The sequence below is a fragment of the Phoenix dactylifera genome, chromosome 3, assembly GCF_051530095.1.
Source record: "Phoenix dactylifera cultivar Ajwa chromosome 3, Ajwa_hap1_PhDact_Kaust_v1.1, whole genome shotgun sequence".
In the NCBI taxonomy this organism is placed as follows: domain Eukaryota; kingdom Viridiplantae; phylum Streptophyta; class Magnoliopsida; order Arecales; family Arecaceae; genus Phoenix; species Phoenix dactylifera.
The window spans coordinates 33421130-33445059 of record NC_143192.1 but is presented as its reverse complement, the minus strand read 5'-3'; the positions used below and the strand labels follow the sequence as shown (position 1 = coordinate 33445059).

General features: G+C 38.3%; 1 protein-coding gene across 1 annotated transcript in view; it reads left to right on the top strand.

Moving 5' to 3' along the window:
- The window catches only part of LOC103716998 (UDP-Glycosyltransferase superfamily protein), a 46651-nt gene that overhangs the window by 2048 nt on the left and 20673 nt on the right, over positions 1 to 23930 (top strand). The window contains exons 2-6 of the mRNA XM_008805221.6: positions 1271 to 1357; positions 4908 to 5026; positions 5238 to 5288; positions 16302 to 16473; positions 16574 to 16891. Coding sequence (XP_008803443.3) covers positions 1271 to 1357; positions 4908 to 5026; positions 5238 to 5288; positions 16302 to 16473; positions 16574 to 16891 — 747 coding nt within the window. The remainder of the gene's footprint in view (positions 1 to 1270; positions 1358 to 4907; positions 5027 to 5237; positions 5289 to 16301; positions 16474 to 16573; positions 16892 to 23930) is intronic.

The following is a 23930-nucleotide window of genomic DNA, read 5'->3' as shown; positions in this document are numbered from 1 at the left end:
GAAATCGCCCCTAGAGATGCGGTATACCAAACCTTTGGTTGTTAAGGTACACACTGGTTGGTATGGAATATTATGTGTGAGATTTGAATTTTCAGTTCCAATGTTGACTTGGCTCTCCTATTAGGCTATGTAATTTCATTCAAAACTAGAATAGCCTTGCTAACCCAAACTTGACTTAACGAGACCTACTAAAATTTATCAAAAATGCTAGGACCATAAATATCAACTTCTTTGTGGACCTTTTGACAATATAGAATCATATTTTGGTTCCAATGGTTGATAAAAACCAATTCAGGTTAGTTAGAGTTCATATCGGACCTGGTGGAGGTACATTTCATGTCAAACTTGCACCATTATGTCTCACTACCAACACCCTCTAGAACTGTTAATTACAAATTGATAACAAGAATAGCCATCATCAATGCAAATCTATGAATAAATGCGTCAAATATTTCCTAAAGCAAATTGATTTCTAAAATTCAAGGACCATAAAAGCAACACTGAATTTGTTTATTGTTAGCTCATGTATTTGATAGAATAAGTTAGCGATGCATGTCTGGTCCATATTTGAGATAGTTCTTTTTTTCCAGTCCAAGCCTGATCTTTTGATTGAATCAGGTTATTCTTGGGTCAGTCCCTAACTATATAGTTATATTTGTATTGCACTTTTGCTTCATTAATACTTTTTTCCCATCAAAGATGCATTTTTATTGGTTTTTTCTTTGAGATATTAGATTCGGAATTGTATAACATAATTTTCTATTGTATTTTTATTATGAGAGTTTGCTTTCCCCTACTTTGGCCTTACAATTGTATATAAAAGATATAGAAACCCATATTTGATCACTTTATTTTTTAACTCCACTACGAAACACTGCATTATTAAATAATGTGATGCTGCTAGAAATTCCTCTCAGGCACCAATTATGTGGACTTCCTCTTAGCATCATAAATCTTTCAGTTGATTTACAGAAGTAGTCTTAGTAGTTCAGCATCCACAACCTTCTTTTTGTCCACCAATTACATGACAACATTTAAATATAAATGGCTCTAAGTTGAAAATTTCTTAACCCGTCTCAATAATTGGATGGATGTTTTATGTTCTGAGTTTGGCATTAAATCCCTGAGACTGAGAACCATAGATTTTTTATTTGGGTTGTACTTAGAACAACAGTCTAGGGAGCCCTGTGCGCTGAGCCACTGTTTGTATACTATGACACGACAATGATATTTTTCTGTCAACTGACTTTGGCGATGTTCATTATCTCAGGTCATAGGAAGTATGGACAAAGATTCGCGAAGTTTGATGCTATTAACTTTGGTGAAAGATCTTACAGAGCTGGGATATAGATTTACAGTGAGTTACTTTCGCATTCTCCTAGAGAATCCTGCGTCACTTACATGATGGAAGCTCTTGCAAAGCCACATCTCTATATATGTTTGTGTATGCTAATTTCTATCTAGCAACATTGTTAAAGCCTAGTTGCATCAAACTCATATTAAAAATACATTATCCAAAAGGGTAATATTATTAATGCTAAAAAAGTTTCCCATTCTTATCGATAAATGAAATTTCATTTGTGAAATTTGATTTATTGTATATGTTCCTGTATCTTGTCTAGAAGTTCTGCTAACAAATTTTTGATAGATAGTATAATCCAAAGTGCTGACATTTTCTTGTAAATTTTGTGTTGTTCTTATATTAGAAATCTTAGTGGTCTTCCATTGATTCAGTTTATCTTAGATTATGCTTTACTTATATGGAAACAATGATCATCTCATAGGTTCCAGTTGCTTCTGCAAGAAAGGCAGGACTATTTGGAGTCTGATTTTTGTAAGGCATTTTTAAATTGGGGAAAGTTGTAGGATTGTTGAATAATGATCGTTAGTGGGAGATTCTACATGATCGTACAAGACAATATGAAGGTCACTAGTACAAATTCTAAAATGACATCAAGGACATTCTATTCTAAGTTGTTATGGTGCAATTTTTGACTGCAATCTGTCATTCCATGTTAATTTTTTCTTCTAGAAATGGTGTTTATGGATTTCTGGGATCATTTTCTTGTTATAATTCAGAAACTCCCATCAATACTCTAATGTTTAGATAAACCTTCTTGTTTCTGTACAACAACTTCATTTTGTGTCTTTTTAACTAAGTTTGTTGTTAAGATGAGATTGTCGCCGAGATTAAATCAGTCAAGTTTTCAATTATAGTAGTAAGTTGGTGTATATGGATGATATCTTTTCATGATGTGGTGCTTAAGCCATCAATCTTGATGTTTTGGGTAGGGTTGTTTTTTCAATTCTTCATCTGTGGATACAGTTTTATTAAAAACAATTAGAAATGTCAGGATGGTAGGTTAGTTTCTTTGTTTGATCCCTTTATTTCCATTGACATAATCTCTACTAATATATGATTAGTTCTGAATTGGAAAAACATCATTTTTTCTAATACTATGACTGAAATAAACTTAATAAAAGCTAGAGGCCTGGTAATTAGGAGACAGAATGGAGTGAAGGTGGAACTTTGCAGAATGCTGAGTGGACTTCGTGATGACATAGATTCCATTTGTCTGACTTGTGTAGATGGTCCTTAAGAAAGCTTTAGACAGTATGCTTGTAGTTAGCCTACTAGGTGATACTACCAACAAGGAACTAGATGGGACCAAGCATAGCTATGAAGGTGTTGTAGTAAAAAAAGATAGAAAATGATTTAAAAGCTGTTTGTGAAGAACAAGAACTAATGCTTTAGGCGCATTGGTTGCCCGGGTAATACCACTAAAAGCAAAGAGCAAGTGAGATGACTTTTTGGTAATTAAGGCTTCAAATCTGGCATTTTTTTCTCTAAGGAAGTCAAGCAATGGATGGCGATAGGTTCAAGGGAAATCTTAAAAATCTACAGACTATATGCTTGTGTAGTGGGAGAACTTGTCAAAGTAGAGGAGATGTGAAAAAGTATTTAGGATATGAAAATAGAATTGGTGGGTTACTGAAGGCTTGTTTGTTAAGAACTTGATCAAGAAGATTGAAGAATGTTTAGGAAAGTTTCTTGACTTGGGATGGGTATCCTATTATATTACATTCTAAAGATTAGACCTTCAAAAAAATGAGATAGATGGAATAAATTAAAATTTCTCATATTTTTCCATGATGATTTGTTATAGTTTGTCTATTGTTAGATCAAAAGCTAACGACGTTTCATAAAAATATAGATGACAATCCTGTCTTCCATGGCATGCATAACAAAAGACATCTTAAGATATACAATTGGAAGAAAGAAGACAATGTGGAAGCTATTATTGTCAAAGACGCACCTAGGTGCAAGGTGCATGCAAGGCTTAGCCTAAGCACCTAGCTTAGCCGCCCTAGGCAAGGCTCCTTTGATTAGGTGTTGGAAAAGAATCCTTTTTTAGCACTTTGATAAAAGCCCGAGTGCAAATGCAAAGTGTGCCCTCCAACTTTGATCCTAGTCATAGGATTTCAATCACATTTGATAATGATGACCAGCTTAAAAAAAGAACGGGAGAGAGGATTAGGATCCGAAGTCCTAATCAAGAGGAACCATCTAGCGAATTGGAAGCTTCTTCTTTTTGTCATTCTCCTTCCCCATCTCCTTTCTTCTTCTTCTTTTTCTCCTTCTCCTTCTCCTTCTTCTTCTCCTAAATCTCCTCCTCCTTCCGCTCCTTCTTCTCCTTCGCCTTCTCCTCCTCCTCCTCCTCCCGAACATAAACATGATCTTACTATTCAAAGAAGTCATACCAGTGACAATCACAAATAGACGTTATATATTAAAGTCTATGGGGTTGAATTTTAGAATTATATTAGATTTTCCTGATTCTATCAATTCTCCATTAAAACATTTGATATCAGTTTTGAATTATGACAATGTGCAAATATACTTGAGCTTGATGGTTCGTTATCCCTTCTGACTTACATTGTAATGAATTTTTGTGATATGGTGCATTGTAACAAATATGCATCCATACCCGCTGTCCGACATAAAGTGATACATGATGCATGGGACTGCATCAAGCCGGTAAGATTGCTGCTTGGTGTAGGATCATATGCATGGTGTACTAGGAACTATCACTGGAATCTAATGATAAGAACTTTCTCTTTTGTTATTTTGCTTTGCGAACACTCTAGTTGTAATATTTTCTTCACATACTTTTTTTTCCTATTTTAATTCAGCCTTCTTTTAGTTGAATATCCTTTTATGTATCATATGCATGTCTAGTTGAGCCAATATGTGACTGTGGATCACGATATAAATTTGTATGGAGACTACTATTTCTAGCTATTGATGTACAAGATACACTTTTGTGAGTAGGAATTCCTCTCTTGTTTTTTGGGTTTCTAGATACTAGTCTGGGATTATTATTTTTTATTTCTGAAACGGCATTAATGTCTATCTAGCAAGCATCTATCATCCAGAAAATGACCTCCTGATTGAATAAAATATTTCTTTTCTATTGTCATAACAAGGGGCTTCGTGAAGTTCACTATGAAAATCTATGTTTTTTAAATTTTTCCTTTTTCAATAGCAATAATGGGAACTTATTGCCTTTTGATCTGGATATTTTGATTGGCATGCGGAAGGTTCTTGTTAGTGTTTTTCTCATATTCTATATAAGCATTCTAGATTTTGTACATGCTGCTGATATTTCAGATTTTTCCTGCTCTATCAGGAAAGTGCACCTCTACTAGTTCTTTGCTTAGCGTTCTGAAAGTGAGAGACAGCTAGATCTTTGGCTGCTAATTCCTAGTTGTTTATGCTTCTGCTTGTCTCTGTAATATTTCTTATTATTTTTCCCCATTTTAGTGATGCTTACATGCTTATGTGATTATGTTTCTTTCTGGCCATCTTGTTATACCATGCTATATAAACATTAAATATTAAGCAGATTTTCGCACTCAAATATGGGGAAGCTCACAGTTTGTGGACATTTTCTGGTTATCAAGTATCATTTCTAAGTACTAAGCAAGATTCCAAACTGGAGTATGGCTCTATTGACTGGTCAAAGTGAGTTTTGGTCTGTGACATGCATGCATCCATGAACATATCTGTCATTATTTCTTTTGAATTAAGTATTTCAACTAAATCTTTTCACTAAGTATGTCTTTTGCTTGCATTGGCATGTAGCATAGTTGAATTATCCTTTTCTGTTTCAGTCATGTTGGCAATGATGGTATTTTCCTGACTATTGTAAAAACTCTTTGTTCATATGTGATAGCTATGAAGGTGTTATTCTAAGCTCTCTTGAAGGCAAACAAGTGATTTCAAGGTACATACATATTCTCTTAACTTACATATTTAAACCCCTACACCCTTTTTGAACTGTCAAAACTGTCCATTTATTATACTGTGATGATGATATTGATGTTCACATATATTGACAAAGGAATCACTAAGGTAAGGAATAATATTCTTGAAATATTCAGTATTTTTGTCAGATAACTAGAAGAAATCTAATTTTTTTTAAGATTAATTTCTAGACTGGAAGAAACAGCATGATGGATTAGTCGAATTAGTGAATGTTAAGCCAACTATAGGGGCTGGATTTACATATCCTTCTATGCAAACCCTTCATTGAGCTGCATGCTCCATTGATTGTAGCTTCCTATTTATGTACGATTTTCTTAAAATTGGTTCAACCTGAAAATGGTGTGAGACTAACATGATGTCCAACTATAATAGCTGAGTTTCATACGTATACCTAAGTGCATGCATAAATACTTGTATATTTGCAAGCATTTATCAAGATGATTTGTTAGTCATGTATATAAAAATATATAGGCATGCCCAGGGTTTTAAAGTGCTAGATGCTGGTGTCATGCTGGACTGGCACTACCGTACTATGTGCCGCATGCGTGTCTTGCCATGTGCATGTGGTTATGTTTCACTTTCATGCACTAGAATAATGAAAAATGCTCTTTTTTAAAAAATAATTGACCATGTTAAACATCTTGTTGAGGTGTTTAAATGTTGTTTCATCTAAAAAAGAAAAGAAAAGAAAAAAATATACTATTAAGGTAAAAGAACATGGTTTTACCCCTAACAATGCATTGGAGCCAACAAAATCACATTAGGTTACAAAAGTAGACAAAATTGTGCTAAAACATGTAAAATCATGAAAAATAGACAACTCATGATGGAGTATCAATTTATTAATTAATAACATCCTAAGTTATTCCTTTACCTTACAACACTATTAATGTGTCTATACTAGTATCAAATACATATTTTGCCTCACCTTTGTGCATATTGACTGTTTAACAACCTGCTCAACATTCTTATCAGCTGGTAGGTCAATGTTTTATATATATATATATTATGGAGGTATTGCCACTATCATGAGAAACTCATGTATTATTAGTAATAGTATCATAATAACATGTGCCCATGCTAGTATCAAATACATGTTTTGCCTCACCTTTGTACCATATTGAATGTTTAGCAACCAGCTCAACATTCTTATCGGCTAGCAGGTCAATGCTTTATATATATATATATATATATATATATATTATAGAGGTATTGCCGCTATCATGTGAAACTCATGTATTATTTGTAATAGTATGATACTATAGCCATAACCATGTGAATCAAGCATTCTCCTAATTATCACAGGTAGTAAATTTGTGAGCACCTCTATGTCATGCTAATGACTTGCCAACATTTCTTGGGGTGGCTAATTTAATCATTTTCTGTTTCTGTGCATGTATTTTGTGTTGACCAAGGTTTGCCGAACTAGTACCAAGACCTGTACTAGTCGGCGGATGGGTCGGTACGGTACCGGTTCGGTATCGTACCGACATGGTATGCTTGGGGGTGCGATTTCGAATTGGCACGCCTATTTTTTTTTTTTTTTTGAGTTTTCAAGTTCAATTAATTGGTAATCAATCTTTTTCAACTTTTTCAGTGATTTTAAGTCTAATTTGATATTTTTTTGATATTTGTTGATATTTCTATGATCTTAGTTTAATCTGAATGATACATTTTATTGTTTTAAAACGATACAAAATATAAGATCATTAGTGAGATGCTACATGCTAGAAGATGTCAAATGATCTGAATCCATCTCAATGAAGGGTTCCTTTCATTAAATAAAAAATTCTTTCCTTAATTACAGCCTACCATCAATCTCCTATCAATCAAAATCTTCCTAAACAACTGTTGCCTATCTATGGATATACACTATATAAGGAAACTATATACAACTGTTGCTTATCTATGGATATACACTATATAAGGAAAAATTACAACACACTGACACCAACACACCCACACCAACACACACACAGCTGTACACTGTACAGTGTACACACTGACATCCCCCCTCAAATTGATGTTGGCCGATCAAGAAGCATCAATTTGTCAACCATGAACTGACGCCGGTGACGTGGTAGAGCCTTGGTAAACACATCAGCTGTTTGAAGGTCGGTGGAAATGTGAGGGAGAGTAATCACATGTTGATCAAGTGCTTCACGAATGGAATGACACTCTACTTCAATATGCTTGGTGCGTTCATGAAAGACCGGATTGGCAGCAATTTGAATAGCACTTGTGTTGTCAGCATGAAGTGGAGTAGGGGTAAGTTGAGGAATACCAAGTTCGCCCAATAGGCCCCGAAGCCACACAATCTCAGAGCATGCTGATGACATAGCACGATACTCAGACTTAGTGGAGGACTTCGATACTCGATCTTGCTTCTTTTTCAAGAAATAAGAGCATTGCCAAGAAACATGCACCAACTAGTAACCGAACGATGAATATCCGCACAACCAGCCCAATCAACTGTAGAGAAGACCTAGTAGGAAAGAATAACCCTTGATCAGAAGTACCCTTCAGATAATGAAGAATACGTCTCATCATGGCCAAGTAGAAATGTCGAGGTGCCTGCATAAACTGACTGACCTACTGGACTGCAGAGGAGATATCAGGCCTGGTAATCATCAAATAATTCAAACTCCCTACCAGCTGCCTATATAGGGATGGATCAGATAATAGCTCACCCTTCTCCTAACGTAGCTTCAAATTTACCTCCATAGGTGTAAGTATCGAGTTTCCTGACTGAAGACCTGCAAAATAATAATCTCCTAGGTATACTTGTGCTGATGCAAAAGCGTATCAGTCGGAGTAAGTTGCACTTCAAGGCCAAGAAAATACTGTAGCGGACCAAGATTCTTCATATGAAAGGAAATCTTGAGGTGCTGCTGCAGCTGCTCAAGAAGCACAACAATCCTAGTAGCAATTTTTCTAAGAAAGAGAGAGGAATCAAACTGACTCTGAGTAAAATCAAAATCAAGAAGAGTAGTACGAAACTTCTCAAACCATGCACGCAATGCCTGCTTTAACCCGTACGGAGACCGCTTCAATCGACAAACCTCAGAGGAGTGAGTGAACATGCATGGAGGAGTCATGTAGATCTCTTTCTTCAGATCTCCATGTAAAAATGCATTCTTCACATCCATCTGTCGAAGAGACCGTCCCTTCGAGGCAGCCATGGCCACGATGGTTCGTACGGTAGTCATCTTAGCCACGGGTGCAAAGGTCTTCTCATAATCAAGACCATACGCCTGTCGATTCCCAAGTGCCACCAGACGTGCTTTATACCTTTCTATGGAACCATCAGGCTGCAGCTTGATTGTATATACCTATTTGCATCCAACAAGCTTCACCCCATCGGAACACGGTACGATATCCCAGGTGTGGTTGTCTTGAAGAGCCTGAAGCTCTTCTTGCATAGCTCGCTGCCAACATGCTTGAGTAGAAGCTTGAGAGTAAGACGAAGGCACAGAAGTAGTATCTAGAGTTGCCTGAAGCGTTGTATGAGAGAAACCATACCTATCCGGAGGGCGAGTGACATGGGTTGACCATCAAGGTTCAGGCGCGACTGGATCAGGCGTTGGTTCAGTGTCAGAAAGAGGCATTGGGGATAGTGGGCGATGTCTCTAATACACGACCTCTGGCTTAAAACGCTCAATAGTACAAGGCACATCATTAAAAGTAAGAAGCATAACGGAAGTGGAATCATGAGTGACACGAGACTGAAAGAAATATTGGTTTTCAAAGAAAACCACATTTCGAGAGACACAGAGCTTGTTAGCAGCCACATCATAACACACAAACCCTTTATGTGCATTACTGTACCCCAGAAATGCACACCGAGCAGCTTGAGTAGCAAGCTTGTGATGTTCAGTGGGTGGCAAGTGAACAAAACAAACACAACCAAATGTGTGGAGAGAGTGATACTCAGGAGCAACACCAAACAAACGAGAATACGGAGAATCATAGTGTAAAATCTAGGAGGGCAAACGATTAATCAAATAAATAGCCGTAGATAGGGCTTCTACCCAAAATTTAGTAGGCATAGAAGATTCAATCAACAAGTTACGAACAACATCCAAAAGATAAATAGGATTGCGATTTAGCAAACCAGCCTGTGCAATCTCAAATTCTGGTCTTAGCTTCATCAGAAATTGATCTCTTTGACTCTCAGCATGGACTACTTGTAGTGCCGCTAGTGCTTCCTTGGGAACCTTAGAATGAACTATCCCAGAATATTTGCTCCACAAATTAAGGAATCCAACATAGAATTGTTCAATAGAGAGATTACCTTGACTGTAGTTAGCAATCTCTAATTCCAACTGAAACCTTTGGGCATTATTATTTTATTTATAAAAACGCCTGAGATAATCCCACAGCTCCTTAGCGGTAGTGAATGATCGAAGATTATTTACCATATGTGGCTCAATTGAACCCAGCAACCAAGACACAATTCGTGCATCCTTGCTCTCCCATTGGTCAAGCTCCTTTGACTCAGTGGGAGCCTTAGACGAGTCATCTAAATGACTCCACAATTCCTTTCCCTTCACAAACATCTTGAATTGGAACTCCCATGTGGAGTAATTTTTTTCATTAAAACGAACAATAAAATTTTTTCCTGACATTATAAAGCAAAATGGAAGAAAAGGGCTGAAAAGTTTCAAAAAAAAATATTGACCTGAGAAAACCCGAAGCACTTCAAGAGAAGAAGAATTCATATCTTAATAACCAGGTCAAGCCGAAACTTGCTTCTGCAGACCAGTACCGAGAATCTCCAAGAGATCTTGCTGCCGAGAATACTGCAAACTGCCGAGAACTTCAATCTCCAGAATAGCCGAGATTGGCTAGCACAGGCACCAGAATCAAAACTGACCAGAAACTAGAACAAAATGCAAGAGCTCGAGGGCTTTACTGAGAGATTGAGATCGAGAAATCCTTAGGATCAGAGGGGAGGCTCTGATACCATGTCAAATGATCTGAATCCCTCTCAATGGAGGGTTCCTCTCATTAAATAGAAAATTCTTTCCTTAATTATAACTTACTATCAATCTTCTATCAATCAAAATCTCCCTAAACAAGGAAACTATATACAGTTGTTGCCTATTTATGAATATACACTATATAAGAAAACTATATTCAACTGTTGCCTATCTATGGATATACAATATATAAGGAAAGATTATAACACACTCACACCAACACACACATAGTTGTACATTGTACACATAGACAGAAGAAACAACATAAAATATCCTCAAATCAAGTAGTGAGGTGAAAAATATAAATTAGTACAATCAATTACATATATTTAAAGTAACGCATACATATCGATATCTAAAATCTTGTCGAGTGGCGATGCCTCTTGTAGATATTCGGATCACTAGTATAGTTAGGAGGTATATCTGTCCATCCATCTATTCAAGCAGCGTTGTAGTCTTGTATGTTCATCCTATAAGGAACGCGCTCTGGGTTATAAGCATTCTCGGATCTCTCACTGAAGCTCTAGCTCTGAGAGGTGTTCTCTGGTTGATAAAAACACTATGAATGGGCCCATCCGAATAAGCTGGCAGCAAAATCCGATATGTAAGATGCTCCGAGTTGTGTAAGGTAGTAACTACCGGAAGATACTTCAGACGCACTATATTATATTCGTATTTATATGAGTCATTGGCTGTCCGTGGCTGCGGATAATAGGATCCAGTTTACGACTCGAAATGTGATATATCTATGAATCCTACTCCACGTGCGAGGTCATCTGCAGCTGCATCGTGTCCTCCTGAATGACCTCGAGAAGCCCGTCTTCTATATGCAATCGGATGCTGGCGGGCTCCACCAGATCGTGCACTATGGTCGCTATCTTGTGTAGCATGTATAAATTGGGACTTACCGGTGAATTGAAGATCACCCAGTTGTTGTCTCATAAACAGTGATCTCATATCCTCCACTTTCTTCTTGATCAGTAGATCCATGACTACCAGAACTGCTGCTCCTGATATCTGAATTTGAGTGAACTGGCTCCTCCACACTGTCCATTAGAGTTGTGGGTGCCTTTTTTGTTTTTCTTTTTTGGTGTGTTGGGCAGCTGGCTCCTTACTCTTCGTGCCTGTTTACCATGGGCATGGGGAACCCACCGTACCAACACAATTGGCTGGTGTTGCTGATACCGAATTCGTGCCACTTGCTGCTTGTTTACCCTTCATTTCTCTCTCTACCTGCTTATCCTTCGTGCGCCTCTCTGTCTGGCTATGTTGGAAGGATGTATGATGCCCTCCTAACCGAGTTGACCGGATAGTATAGTGGCCTCATCTAGATATCTCTTGATCATATCTCTGAGAGCATCTCTCAGTCCGATTTCGATCTTTTTTGTCCGATTCCGGTCGGTTCGGAACCTATTCCGGCCGGTTCGGGGCTGAAACCGAATTTAATAGACGAATCAACCTGGTTCCTCATCGGGGTTGGCTCGGTATGGGCCGAACCGAACGGTTCGGTCCGGTTCCGCCTACCTTGGTGCTGACCAATGGCTGATCCAAATTAGGCCCGGTTAAGTCGAGTTTATTGAATCCTTTTGACCTAATCATCTAGTTATAACATCATCTGGTTGCAACATGCCTAGTTACTTGAATGAATAATTGGCTCAGACTTGGTTTTGGGCCAATTTAACCTGATTATGTCCTGTTTAGATATATATATATGCATGCATGCATTATGCATGTATATCTCACAAAACAAATATTGTAGATTTAATATTTAGATTTGTTTGATTTAATTGTTAGATGTAGATCAAAACCTAATGGTTTGGGTGATGACATTTCACAGATGAGGGAGGGGAGAGACACTTTACATGAACATCTCCATTCCTTGTCCTAGTGTCAATTCCAGTTCTCCCCTGCCTTTCAACCATAGGACGTCCTCATTCATTATGGGCATCCATCAACCTCTGATGACCATTGATGGGACCAGCAGACATTGACAGCCAGTTGCAATCACTTTAGGCCTAATAAACACATTCTCTTCATCTCCCTCTCTTTCATCAGCTGGCTGTGATCTCCATCTCTCTTCATGCACACTCACCTTCAACCGGCATTCCCACTTCTAGCCTTGCTGCCCTCATCCAGGTCTGAACAACATCGACACCACCCTTTGACCCTCGATCACCCAAATTCATCTCCATGTCGAATACAAACACTGACCCTAGTTCAAAGTCTTAACTGGATCAGGTTAGCTTATGATGTCGAATACCTGATTCTTGGCCAGATTATGTTTGCACTTTCCAGTGACTTTTTGCCAGCCGGTTCCCTTATAAGTGATTGACCTTGCAATAACAGGTTGCTAATGTGTCAATTCCTTTTCCAGTTAAGTTCATTGTCCTTTTCCTTACCTAAGTTATGTTGTTGGCACAAGATTCTAATAATTGATATCAGGATTTATTTCAACAATGAATCTGATGATCTCATCAATAGATACCTTTGCGCTTATCCATTTGCTTGACTCTTTTCTGTTATGCGAATTCAAAAATTTGGTGTTTGGCATTGTGTGTCATATTCCTTGAAACTTTGTTAATTCAGTGTTCACTAAGTAAAAGCTCACTAAAATGTTGAAATATTCAAGCTCATTTATTGTGATATGGTTTATAATTTAATTTTATCTTCGTCCATTTCTCTAGCATTTCTGTGCTTATTGCACTCTCTTGGTTCTATATGCTAAATACTTTTCCTTAAATTTTTAATCTTTCAAGTTATTCATGTTATTGTTGGAAAGTACCAGTTCTTTTTACTCGTGCATATATATATCATTCCACTATTATGTCACTTTGTTTCTGTGCATATTAGTGTTTAGGCTCTCTATTTGTCGTATTTTTGAATTGGTTTATTTTCTGTGATAATGTTTTGCATCTGTCTAGTGCCACATAAAACTAATAATATGTCAGTCTCCCTCTCTATCTCTCTCACCCTAAATACTACGAGTTATATAAAGGCAAATCCTTTGTTCAACCTGCCTATTTTTCACCTGCATGAATTGAGGAAAGTTTTCCTCTATTGTATTTGATGAATCTTCATTCAGACAGCTATTATGTTAATACAGTTTTTATTATATCTTACTATATGGTTGTGATTAAAACATAAAACAATTAAAACATTCTATGAGGTATTTTATGTATTTATGATTCATTAAGTGTATAATAAATATAATTCTCCTGAGAAGAACTTGCACCAACTAGTTGCTGGTAATTGTGTTAATTTTGTTAAAGTGAAGGAAAATGAGTTATAAACATGGACCCGGATTCGCTTATTTTTATTGTGATATTATTATATTTATGAGTCTCTTAATACATAATTATGTACATTGTTGTTATAAATGTTATGCCTGATTTGAGACATAACATGGCCATGCTATGGACATGTACAACCCATGATAACACAAAGCCAACAATCATAATCAGCCCACAAATCCATCACAAATAAAATGTAATAAAAAGGGTCCAATTCCATCATCCATTAAGTAATGAAACAAATACTGGTTTAGAGCATCTAAATCCAAATATAAATACCAAAATTTATAATCCTCAAAATTCAAAAAGTCTCTAACTACAAATTTATAATCAATTAAAGAACTAAAGTTCTGCTTCAAAATCGCCAAGCTTGTTAGTGCGAACTTCAAGTCTGGACCATCCTTTGTTCCTAGGGATCTTATTCGTCTAGAAAGAAAAAAAAAGGATGTGAGCTACATAGCTCAGTAAGTAAAACTTACATACCTTATCAGATCAAGCATATGTTTTTCTACGACAATGCATCATTTATAGAAAATAACAGATATTAAAAAAATAAAATATTTTATAGTACAATATGGTAAAGCAAGTTATAAAGCAAATTATGCATTAACAAATCATCCATATTTCGTAAACATAGTTCCAAGCAAGGTCCGCCGTACCGGGTCCGGTGGGCGTACCGGTTGCCTACCGGACCGGTACGGGCCGGTTCGTACCGTGCTCCGGGCGGTACGAACCGGGAAGCTCTTCCTCGTCGGAATCGGGGAAGAAGAAGAGAACCAGAGAGAACGCGGGGAAGAGAGGCAGAGAGCCCACCTTCGGCCGCCATCGGAGAGCCGCGGAGGGGCGTCGGAGGCCGGTGGGGGGCGGCGGAGCCTGCGGGGGCGCTACGGAGGCCGCGGCCGCGTTTTTTAATTTGGGACTTTTAAGTGAAGTCGGCTCCCCCGTCCTCCGCCGGGCTCCGCCGCCCCCCACCTGCCTCCGACGCCCCTCCGCGGCTCTCCGATGGCGGCCGAAGGTGGGCTCCCTCCCTCTCTTCCCCGCTCTCTCTCTTTTTCTCCTCGTCTTCTTCGTCTCCGGCAAGAAACCGGCCTGTACTGGTTTCCACGGCTCCGCCGTACCGGTAGCTGGCCGGACCGGTTTGTACCGGCCCGTACCGGCCGGTACGGGCCGGTTCGGCATATGCTGGTTCCAAGTTTATATTGCAAATAAATTCATAAATCATTCTTTCCATTTAGCCAAACGTAGTTTAAAACGTTACTCATAGATATTCATTCTATGGCCACTTTATACCCATGACAGAGCTCGGATTCATAATCAACAAAGCATTATGTTTCATAATGATAACTCTATACCTGTTGGCAGGGCCTGTGTTCATATGAAAGTAGTTACGGTGTCGATTTTTCCTAGTACTAGGGGTCATACATGGCTATCTAAGAGCCTTAAAAGCATTTATATCCCTTTTCTTAAAGCATACACATAAGTAGAGATGGGCATTGGGCCGGGCCGGCCACGGCCCGGCACGAAGCGGGCCGTGCCAGGCACGGCCCGCTTGCTACAGTAACGGGCCGTGCTAGCATATAAGGGGGGCGGGCTGGGTTACGAATTCCTGGCCCGCGGGCCGAGCCCGGCACGGCCCATAAGGGCCTGGGCTGGCACGATTCGCGAGCCAGCACGGCACGGCCCGCGAGCCAGCCCGGCACGGCCCATTAGGGCCTGAACCGGGCCTGGGCCGGGCCAGGCACGGCCTGTCCCCCTTAAAATAAATGAAAATAATTTTTTTTAATAAATTAATAATTTTTTTAAAAAATTTGCTAGACGGGGCACGGCCCGTCTCGTGCCTTACGGGCCGTGCCAGGCACGGCCCATTTCGCGGCCCGTGATGGGCTGTGCCAGGGCCCGGCACGGCCCGCCACCCCACGGGCCTAGGGCCGGGCGTGCTTAGCTTTTAGGCTAAGCGGGCCGTGCCCGGCACAGCCCGTTTACGAAACGGGCCATGCCAGGCACGGCCCGTTTATTCTGTGGCCCGGGGGGCCTGGGCCGGGCCGGGCCCGGCACGGCCCGATGCCCATCTCTACACATAAGTAGGTGAAAAAATACTAAATGGCATGATAAGATTCATGCTTCATAAACATGTTGTTTTCATTAAAAATATTCAGAAAACCACTTTTCATAACAAATTATAATTTTTCATAATACATATGCTGATCCTTTATTTTTAAAAAATATGATATCATCAATGGCAAATTATATGCATGGAAAATATGATAGTTTGAAAATTAATAAAGAGTGTAGGGTTTACTTACCTCTTCTGCCTTAAACCTTCAAACTTCATATTCGGACACCATGAGAAAATATCAGGATTCATTATCTGATTTTGCAATTCAATTTTTCCTCCTCTTACATCTTAAGAAATGTTACATCACATTGCTCTGATATCTTGTTGTTATATCTTGTAATGTTATGTTTCCATTTTGTATCATACCTAAGAAAGCTTGAACAAAATTTGTTTAGTTGCCGTATATGAACTTTTTAATTGAATCAAATATTTGAAGTTTAACTTCTTTTTCTTTTTTTACTTTGATCTCTTTTCTTTTTCTTCTTCTCCTTCTCCTTCTAGAAGATATCTATGGTTCATTCAGTTGTTATCTTGTTCTACATGAGTACTTCATGTTGTATCTGTAACTTGTGCACTGCCTGCAGCCTTATGCTAGAGCCTTACATATCTGTACCACTTATCTGGCTTATTCAAGAAGATATCCTTGGGAAACGCATTTCACATTATACCGAATGGGGCTGGCAGGATCTTATCAGTGAGTGGAGAAGTGCTTTTAGTAGGGCTGATGTCATGGTGTTTCCAGATTTCTCTCTTCCAGTAAAAACCCAATGCTCACTATTTTGTATAAAAGCAGCCACAATTGACTTCTTTTTAAAAAATTAAATAATGTTTGACTAGCTTCTTATTTATTTTTCAGTTATTGTATAGTCTTCTCGATACTGGGAATTTTTTTGTGATTTCTGGATCTCCTGTGGATGACTGGGCGACTGAGAGATATATTAAATCCCATTCGCGATATGAGTTGCGGAAGAAATATGGATTTGGTGAAGATGACCTGCTAATTCTCGTCACTGGAAGTCATTTATTCTATGATGAGTTACCATGGGACTATGTCGCAGCTATGCATGCCTTAGCACCTCAAGTTAAGACACACGCAAGATTAAAAGATCTGGGAGGAATGATTAAGTTTGTCTTTCTATGCGGCAATTCTACAGATGCCTCTGGCTCTTTTCAGGTACCTTATTAAGTGCATGATATAGTTGTGCTATCCTCTTGTAAATTACCTATAAGAAGCAAATGTTGTTGTTGTTGTTGTTGTTTTTGTTATTATTTATGGGCAACTTATTTCAAGTGACATATTGTGAAAGCTTCTCTATTTATATGATATATGACTTGTTTTTGTTCTCCAGTAAATTTATCAGCATATAGAGTAGTTGTATATAACAATCAGTAAGTTTTTTTTTAAAAAAATAATTAAGATATCTTTCTTTGAGCTTTACTCATCTTTTTGACATATTTGTCAACATATGTACTTTGGTGTATATATGTATATCCATGTGTTAAGAAGCAATATGAACAATTTATTTATTTTCATTCACAATTTGTTTGAGGCATAGAGCTGTATTTGTAGCCATATTTTAATGTGAATGCTGTGAATATCAATGCATTTGCTATTAACATGTATCTATAAATTTAGTCATTATTTATTTGTTTTCTGCTCATTATATTTTGTCATGTGACTTTCGTGCTGGATTTAGCAAGAGTCTAAGAGTTGTTCATATTTTTTTATTCTGCTTTACATGTGAGAAATTAATTGGAAATTATAACTATCAATATCAACCAAACTCATAATATCACTTGAGTTTGAATCTTTTATGATGTTAACTAGATATTATGCATGGGCCATACATTTGATTGTTGCACATTTGTGTGCCATCAAATTTATCTTGAAATTTCTCACATAAAGGGCTTTTGTATTTTTGAAAATGTGAATAAGGAAATATTTTCTTGGTTAGTTATGTCATGACTATTTCATCCATCCTATCTTAAGTAGGTGCCTAATGTGCCTGGGCTATTTAGAGGTATGTTGAGGAAGACATTAATCCTATCTTAACCTAAACACCCATACCCCTAGCACCACACAATTATCTCCCTAACGGTGTTGTACAAGGTTCGTCGTTTGGGTACCGAACTCCATAATGGTACCATGCTAGTATAGTGTCAATTCACCTGGTATGGAGTTCGGTTCGGTATATCGAGACTCGGTACGCCCGCTGTAATGAGTTTTGGTTCGTTGCTAGTATGGTATGCCTGATTCCGGGTACACAAAGCAAACTACTGAGTCTTAAGGATGTAATTGGAAACCATGCAAAGCCTAAGTTTTTTCCTGAACTTAGTCTAGGAAAGTATACCACGATGATTTTGGATACAACCCGACCTGGTAATAGCCCAACCGGATCTTGCATTGTTATTGATTGTATCTATGAATTTGTTATTAATCGATGTGACTAGTGAATTTTTGATATTTACTGGAATTTCTTGGCAAAATAGCATGTAATGCTTACAATATCCTGGGTGCAGCTAAATGATAGCCTTGTTTATTCTAATCTCAAATATGATAATTTTTTTACTATGGCAATTTTCATCTTGATTCTCATGATCTGTATGTTTACTAACTATACCTAGATGAAAAGTCAACTGCTAGCAAGATTTTCATTTCAGCTAAGATATTTGTTTGTGTCATTATTAGGCATTTAGGTCAGTATGTTTACGAAGTACTTAACAATATGATGTAGTTAAGATATTGGTCCTTGCTATCTTGGCCAATATAAAATGATATATCACAATATACTAGCCAAAATGATATTAATTTATAGGGCAATGTCACTTCATCATTTTTTTATGTTAGACACTACTTTGGTGGCACACATATCACCTACGATGGCAGGGATGTGTCATAAAAATGGAAGTTGTTGACTACTAGGCATATTGGTGCATGTGGAACATAGGGAAGAAGGGAAAAAGCACAAGGTGGAGCATGAAGGAAACATGCCAAGGCATCAACCTCATATGTCATATCCTCAACCTGAATTCATTAGCCGAGGATGTGGCAACTGCTGCGCACTCATAGAAAACTCTTTCTACAAGCATGCAAGGCATCTCATCATGATATCATAAAGAATTAAATAATCAATTAAATAGCCCAAAATTTAAATAACAGAAATCCAAATTTAATGTATCACAAAATTCCAAAATATCTAATAGTTTTACATGAGCTTTAATAAAATTCTAATAAAAAATATAGAAACCAAAACTCCACTTCTAATCACTCTCCCAAAACATATCCCTATGCCATCTTAGTTCCTAGGATTTGTAAAAATAGTAAAATATCGAATAATGGGCCAGATAGCTCAGTAAATAATGAACACTTTAACTAAATAAATCAGTTAATAAGATAAATAATAATCTATTGAAAATGATCATATGAAATACATCAGTTCAAAATCAAATCTAGACATGCAACATTATTATAACATTATACATGCAAATCCAATCTCTCAAAATTCAAATTTCGTTCATAAATCCAATTTTTTTAAAACATCAAATTTATCTTATCAGCCATGAACTACTATCACAATTATACCATGTGGTTGGGCTAGATAATGAGCTTAGAAATAGTCGTATTGCTAATGCATAACTCCCACTAGCAGGGTATCGAAGTGCCAATATTTAACCCCCACTGGTAGAATATCAAAATGCCAATATATAATATTTACCAAGTAGGATATCAAAATACTAATGTATAACCCCCACTGGCTGGGGATCGAAGTTCCAATATTTAACCCCCACTGATAGGATATCAAAATGCTAATGTATGATTTTTACTAGCAGGATATTGTAGTGCCAACATATAACCTTTATTGGTAGGGTATCGAAGTGCCAATGTAACCTTTATTGGCAGGATATCGAAGTGCCAACATATAACCCCTAGTGGTAGGGTATCGGTGTGCCAATATATAGCCCTCACGGGTAGGATATTGTAGTGCCAACATATAACCCCTATTGGCAGGGTATCAAAACATAGTTTGCGAGTCCAAATTTGTCTCGAATAAAGCTCTTTTTCTCAAAAACATATTTCATGTTTCAAATCCAAAGATAAATAAAACCATGTGATATCGAAATTAATCGAGCATAGTCCATATCGGCATCAATACGTTCGATCATGAGTCATATAATATTCTAGAAAAAGGCATACTCAATAATAAAATACTATGCATCAATTTCATAAATCATGAATAATACGACTTCAAAATCTATTAATATTTTGTAAATTGCCAACAAAATCTAGAAAAGTAAAGCATTACTTACCTCGCAAGATAATCAAAAGCTAAACTAACTCTAGGAATCATCTTCAACACCTAATATCCAAAAATTATATCTCTACTAAAATTAAAATTAAAATCTGAATCTCAACACCCTCACACCGAGTTGAACCCAATAATTGGAAACCGATTGCTCGGAGGTAGTGCCCTACAGACTGTGTTGAATTATGGGATAAAAAGAGAGGAGACCTTTCATGGTTCCCACAAAATGGGAAAGAGGACTTATGGTTGAAAGGTGGAGGTGGTCGAAGGGTGATGCTCTGCAATGATTGCGGGCAGCATCGAACAATGACAAGCATGGCGAAAGCCGGAGAAAGGCTAGAAAGGAGAAGAAAAAGGGCAAGAAAATTTGAAAAAATTCTCCAAAATAGGGAATCATGAAGGTTAGGCGCCAGATCATGCTTTAGCCATTCACTAGCAGTCGAGCTCATGGTCATTAAGGGTCGATGACTCAGTCGAAGCTGGCATAGGATCTATAGTCGCCAAACAGATAGGGGACTTTTCTCTCTATTTTCTTTTCATTTTCTTTTTGAATGAAAAGAGGAGCTTCATGGCCTCCTCAAAATAGGGGAAAGGGGGAGAAGGACCAGCGGCTCGAGGGTGGCCGTGGCCGGAGGGTCGCAGTTTGCGGCAACTGTGGGTGGTGGCGGATGACTGGCAACAATGGTGGTTGGTGAGGGATAGGTCTAAAAACAAACCAAGACATAGCTAGAAATAAGGGTTTGATTGGCTCGATTCTGAACACTAGCTTGCATGTCGGTGGTTGGGCTTCGGCATATGGCCATGGTCGGCCAAGGGAAAATGGAGGAGACGATGGCCGAAAAAAGAAAAGAAATCGACAAAAAATGGTGCTAAAATAGGGGATGCCTTACCAATCCAAATCTGATGATCTCACTATAGGATCCCGATCAGTTTCGGCTTTTCGACAAGGTGTGGGATCATCAATAATCTTGATGGCTGTCGGCGGTGGAACTCAAAGAGGTTGCATTGTGGCCTCTCGAGGGATAATGGAGATCTTATATAATCGGCGAAGGCTAGCTTTTCCAACTTCGGTTGGAGATTGTGGAGTCCACCTGCTTAGGCTGAAATAAGGGTTTTTGTCTTGATTCAGGCCACACGAGCCCTTGTTTCAGGCTAGGCTATGGCAAGATCTGCTGAACTGGTATCGTGATCCATATCAATCGACGAGCGGATCGATACAGTACCTGTTCGATACCGTTCCGACACGGTACGCTTGGGCTTGTCGGTTCCGTACCGGTACACCAAATTTTTTTGGGAGTTTTCCAAGTTGATTTAATTATTAATCAGTCTTTTTGAACTTTTTCAATTATTATAAGTCCAGTTTGATGTTTTCTTGATTTTTTTTATGTTTCTATGATTTCAATTTAAACTAAATGATGCATTTTATTGTTTTAAAATGATGCAAAACATAAGATGATTTTGTATGATGTTGCATGCTAGAAGAAGCAACATGAAATATTCTCAAATCAAGTAGCGAGGTGAAAAATATAAATTAACACAATCAATTACATATATTTAAAATAACACATACATATTCATATCTAAAATTTCGTTGAGTGGCGATGCCTCTCGTAGATATCTGGATCATTATTTTAGTCAGGAGGCACAACAGCCCACCCCTTTAACCAAGCGGCGCTGTAGTCTTGTATGTTTATTTCATAAGGAATACATTTTAGGTTATAAGCACTCTCAGATCTCTCGTTGAAGCTCTGGCTATGAGAGGTGTCTTTTGGTTGATAAAACAGCTGTGAATGGGCCCATCCGAATAAGTTGACAGCAAAATTCGATCCGTAAGATGCTTCAGGTTGCGTAGGATAGTAGCCATCGGAAGATGCCTCAGACGCACCATATTTGTATCTGTATGGATCATAGGCTGCTTGTGGCTGCAGATAATAGAATTTAGTATACGACTAGAAATCTGAACCTGATACGTCTATGGATTCTATTCCACGTGTGAGATCGTCTGCAGTTGCGTCGTATCCTCCTGAATGACCTCAAGGAGCCTATCTTCTATATGCAATCGGATCCTGGCAGGATCTACCAAATCGTGCACCATGGTCGCTATCCTGTGTAACATGCGTAAACTGGGACTCACCGGTGAATCGAAGACCACCCTGCGATTGTTTTATAAGTGGTGGTCTTATATTCTCTATTCTCTTTCCGGTCAGCAAATCCATGACCACTAGAACTACTGCTCTTGGTCTCTGAATTTGAGTGAACTGGCTCCTCCTCGACACTTTATTGGGGCTGCAGATGTCTTTTATTTATTTTTTGGTGTGCTGGGATGCTGTCTTCTTATCTTTCATGCCACTTTCTGTTTGCTTATCCTTCGTGCTACTCTCTGCCAGTTTATTATTTGTGCTCCTCTCTGCCTGGTTATGTTGGAAGAATGTGTATCGCCATCGTGATCGAGTCGATCGGATAGTATAGTGGCCTTATCTAAGCATCTCGATCATAACTCTGAGAAGATGTCTCGGATCAGAAATTATGTGGTGACCGATTTTTCTATGGCTATGGCTGATCAACTAGAAGGATGCATGAAATATTGCTTTTTTTCATTGCCCTGCATTGACCCTAGCCTCGCTGGCTACGAAACTGGTCTGTTGTAGCTACAATGGATGCTATATATATTTTTCTAGGTCCGTGGGCAGGTATCAAAAGATACTTATTTCTTATTTTTTTTAAATTTAGGCCTAGGCCACTGTGCGCATGATCGCATCAAAATTTGAATAAATGGACACCAAATTTTGCTAGAGAGTAGCTTGCATGCCCTTAAATACGCTTCCGATTTTACAATTATTTTTAAATTATATATATATTTTAAAAATATATTTTAAATTTTTAATAATTATATATAATCCAAAAATTGAAAATTTTTATATCATGTAGATCATCCATAGATTTACCACATATAATAAAATCAAGTCCAAACTGAAAATTTTGGCATGATCTTATCTTATTTTGTAAATTTTGAGCTATTTTTTAAACACCCCTAAAAATTAGAGAGAATGAGATAGGGAAGAGAAAAGACATCTTATTTAGGCTTAGATCTTTTTTCAATCGCGCTGAATCGGTGTGATTTCGCAAATTGGGAGGAAGGGGAGCCGTTTAGGCTTAAAACGCCTAAATGAAGAAGAGAATGAGGTGTTGGGAAGGCCGAGGAGGGGGACCAATTCTGAACTAGGTTGACTCAGTGCGAACCGGACGGTTTGCATCGAGTTCGATTGTAGCCGGCTGGTTTCGAACGGTTCCGGCCGGTTTGGGCCTTTTCCGACCGGTTTTGGCTGGTCGGAAGGCCGAAATCGAATCCAATAGGCGAGCTGAACCGGTTTTCTACTGGGTCGGCTTGGTATGGGCCGAACTTGTCCGGTTTGGCCTACCTTGGGCATGGGCTAAAGCCCAGGCTGCGATCCAAATTAAATACCGAGCTAGTCAAGTGGACCAAGCCAAGTTCATTCTGGGCCGGATATTACATCATATTAGCCATGAAAGTTGAGAGAAAGAGAGATATAGGTAGAGGCAAGATTAGTTGTACCGTATTGAACCGAGCAATGCATGCATACTGTATCGTACTAGTTCGATACCGGTACATGGTACTGGGATAATGTCAACACTTGATATGCTGAATTGGCTCCATATCGTACCGTACCGACACAATGATAGTGTGGCACCGGTATAAGGATCAGTACTGAGACAATGTATCTTAGGTATAGGAACCTAAAATCAGAGATAGGAGAATGAGTAATGGAAGCGTGTTTGTGAACTTGCAGTATTGGCATAGAGAATGTGAAGATGCAGCTGGGGGGCTTGCAGTTGAGCTTGCCCAACAAGGTACAATTGAATGGACGAAAGATGTTTTTTTTCCAAATA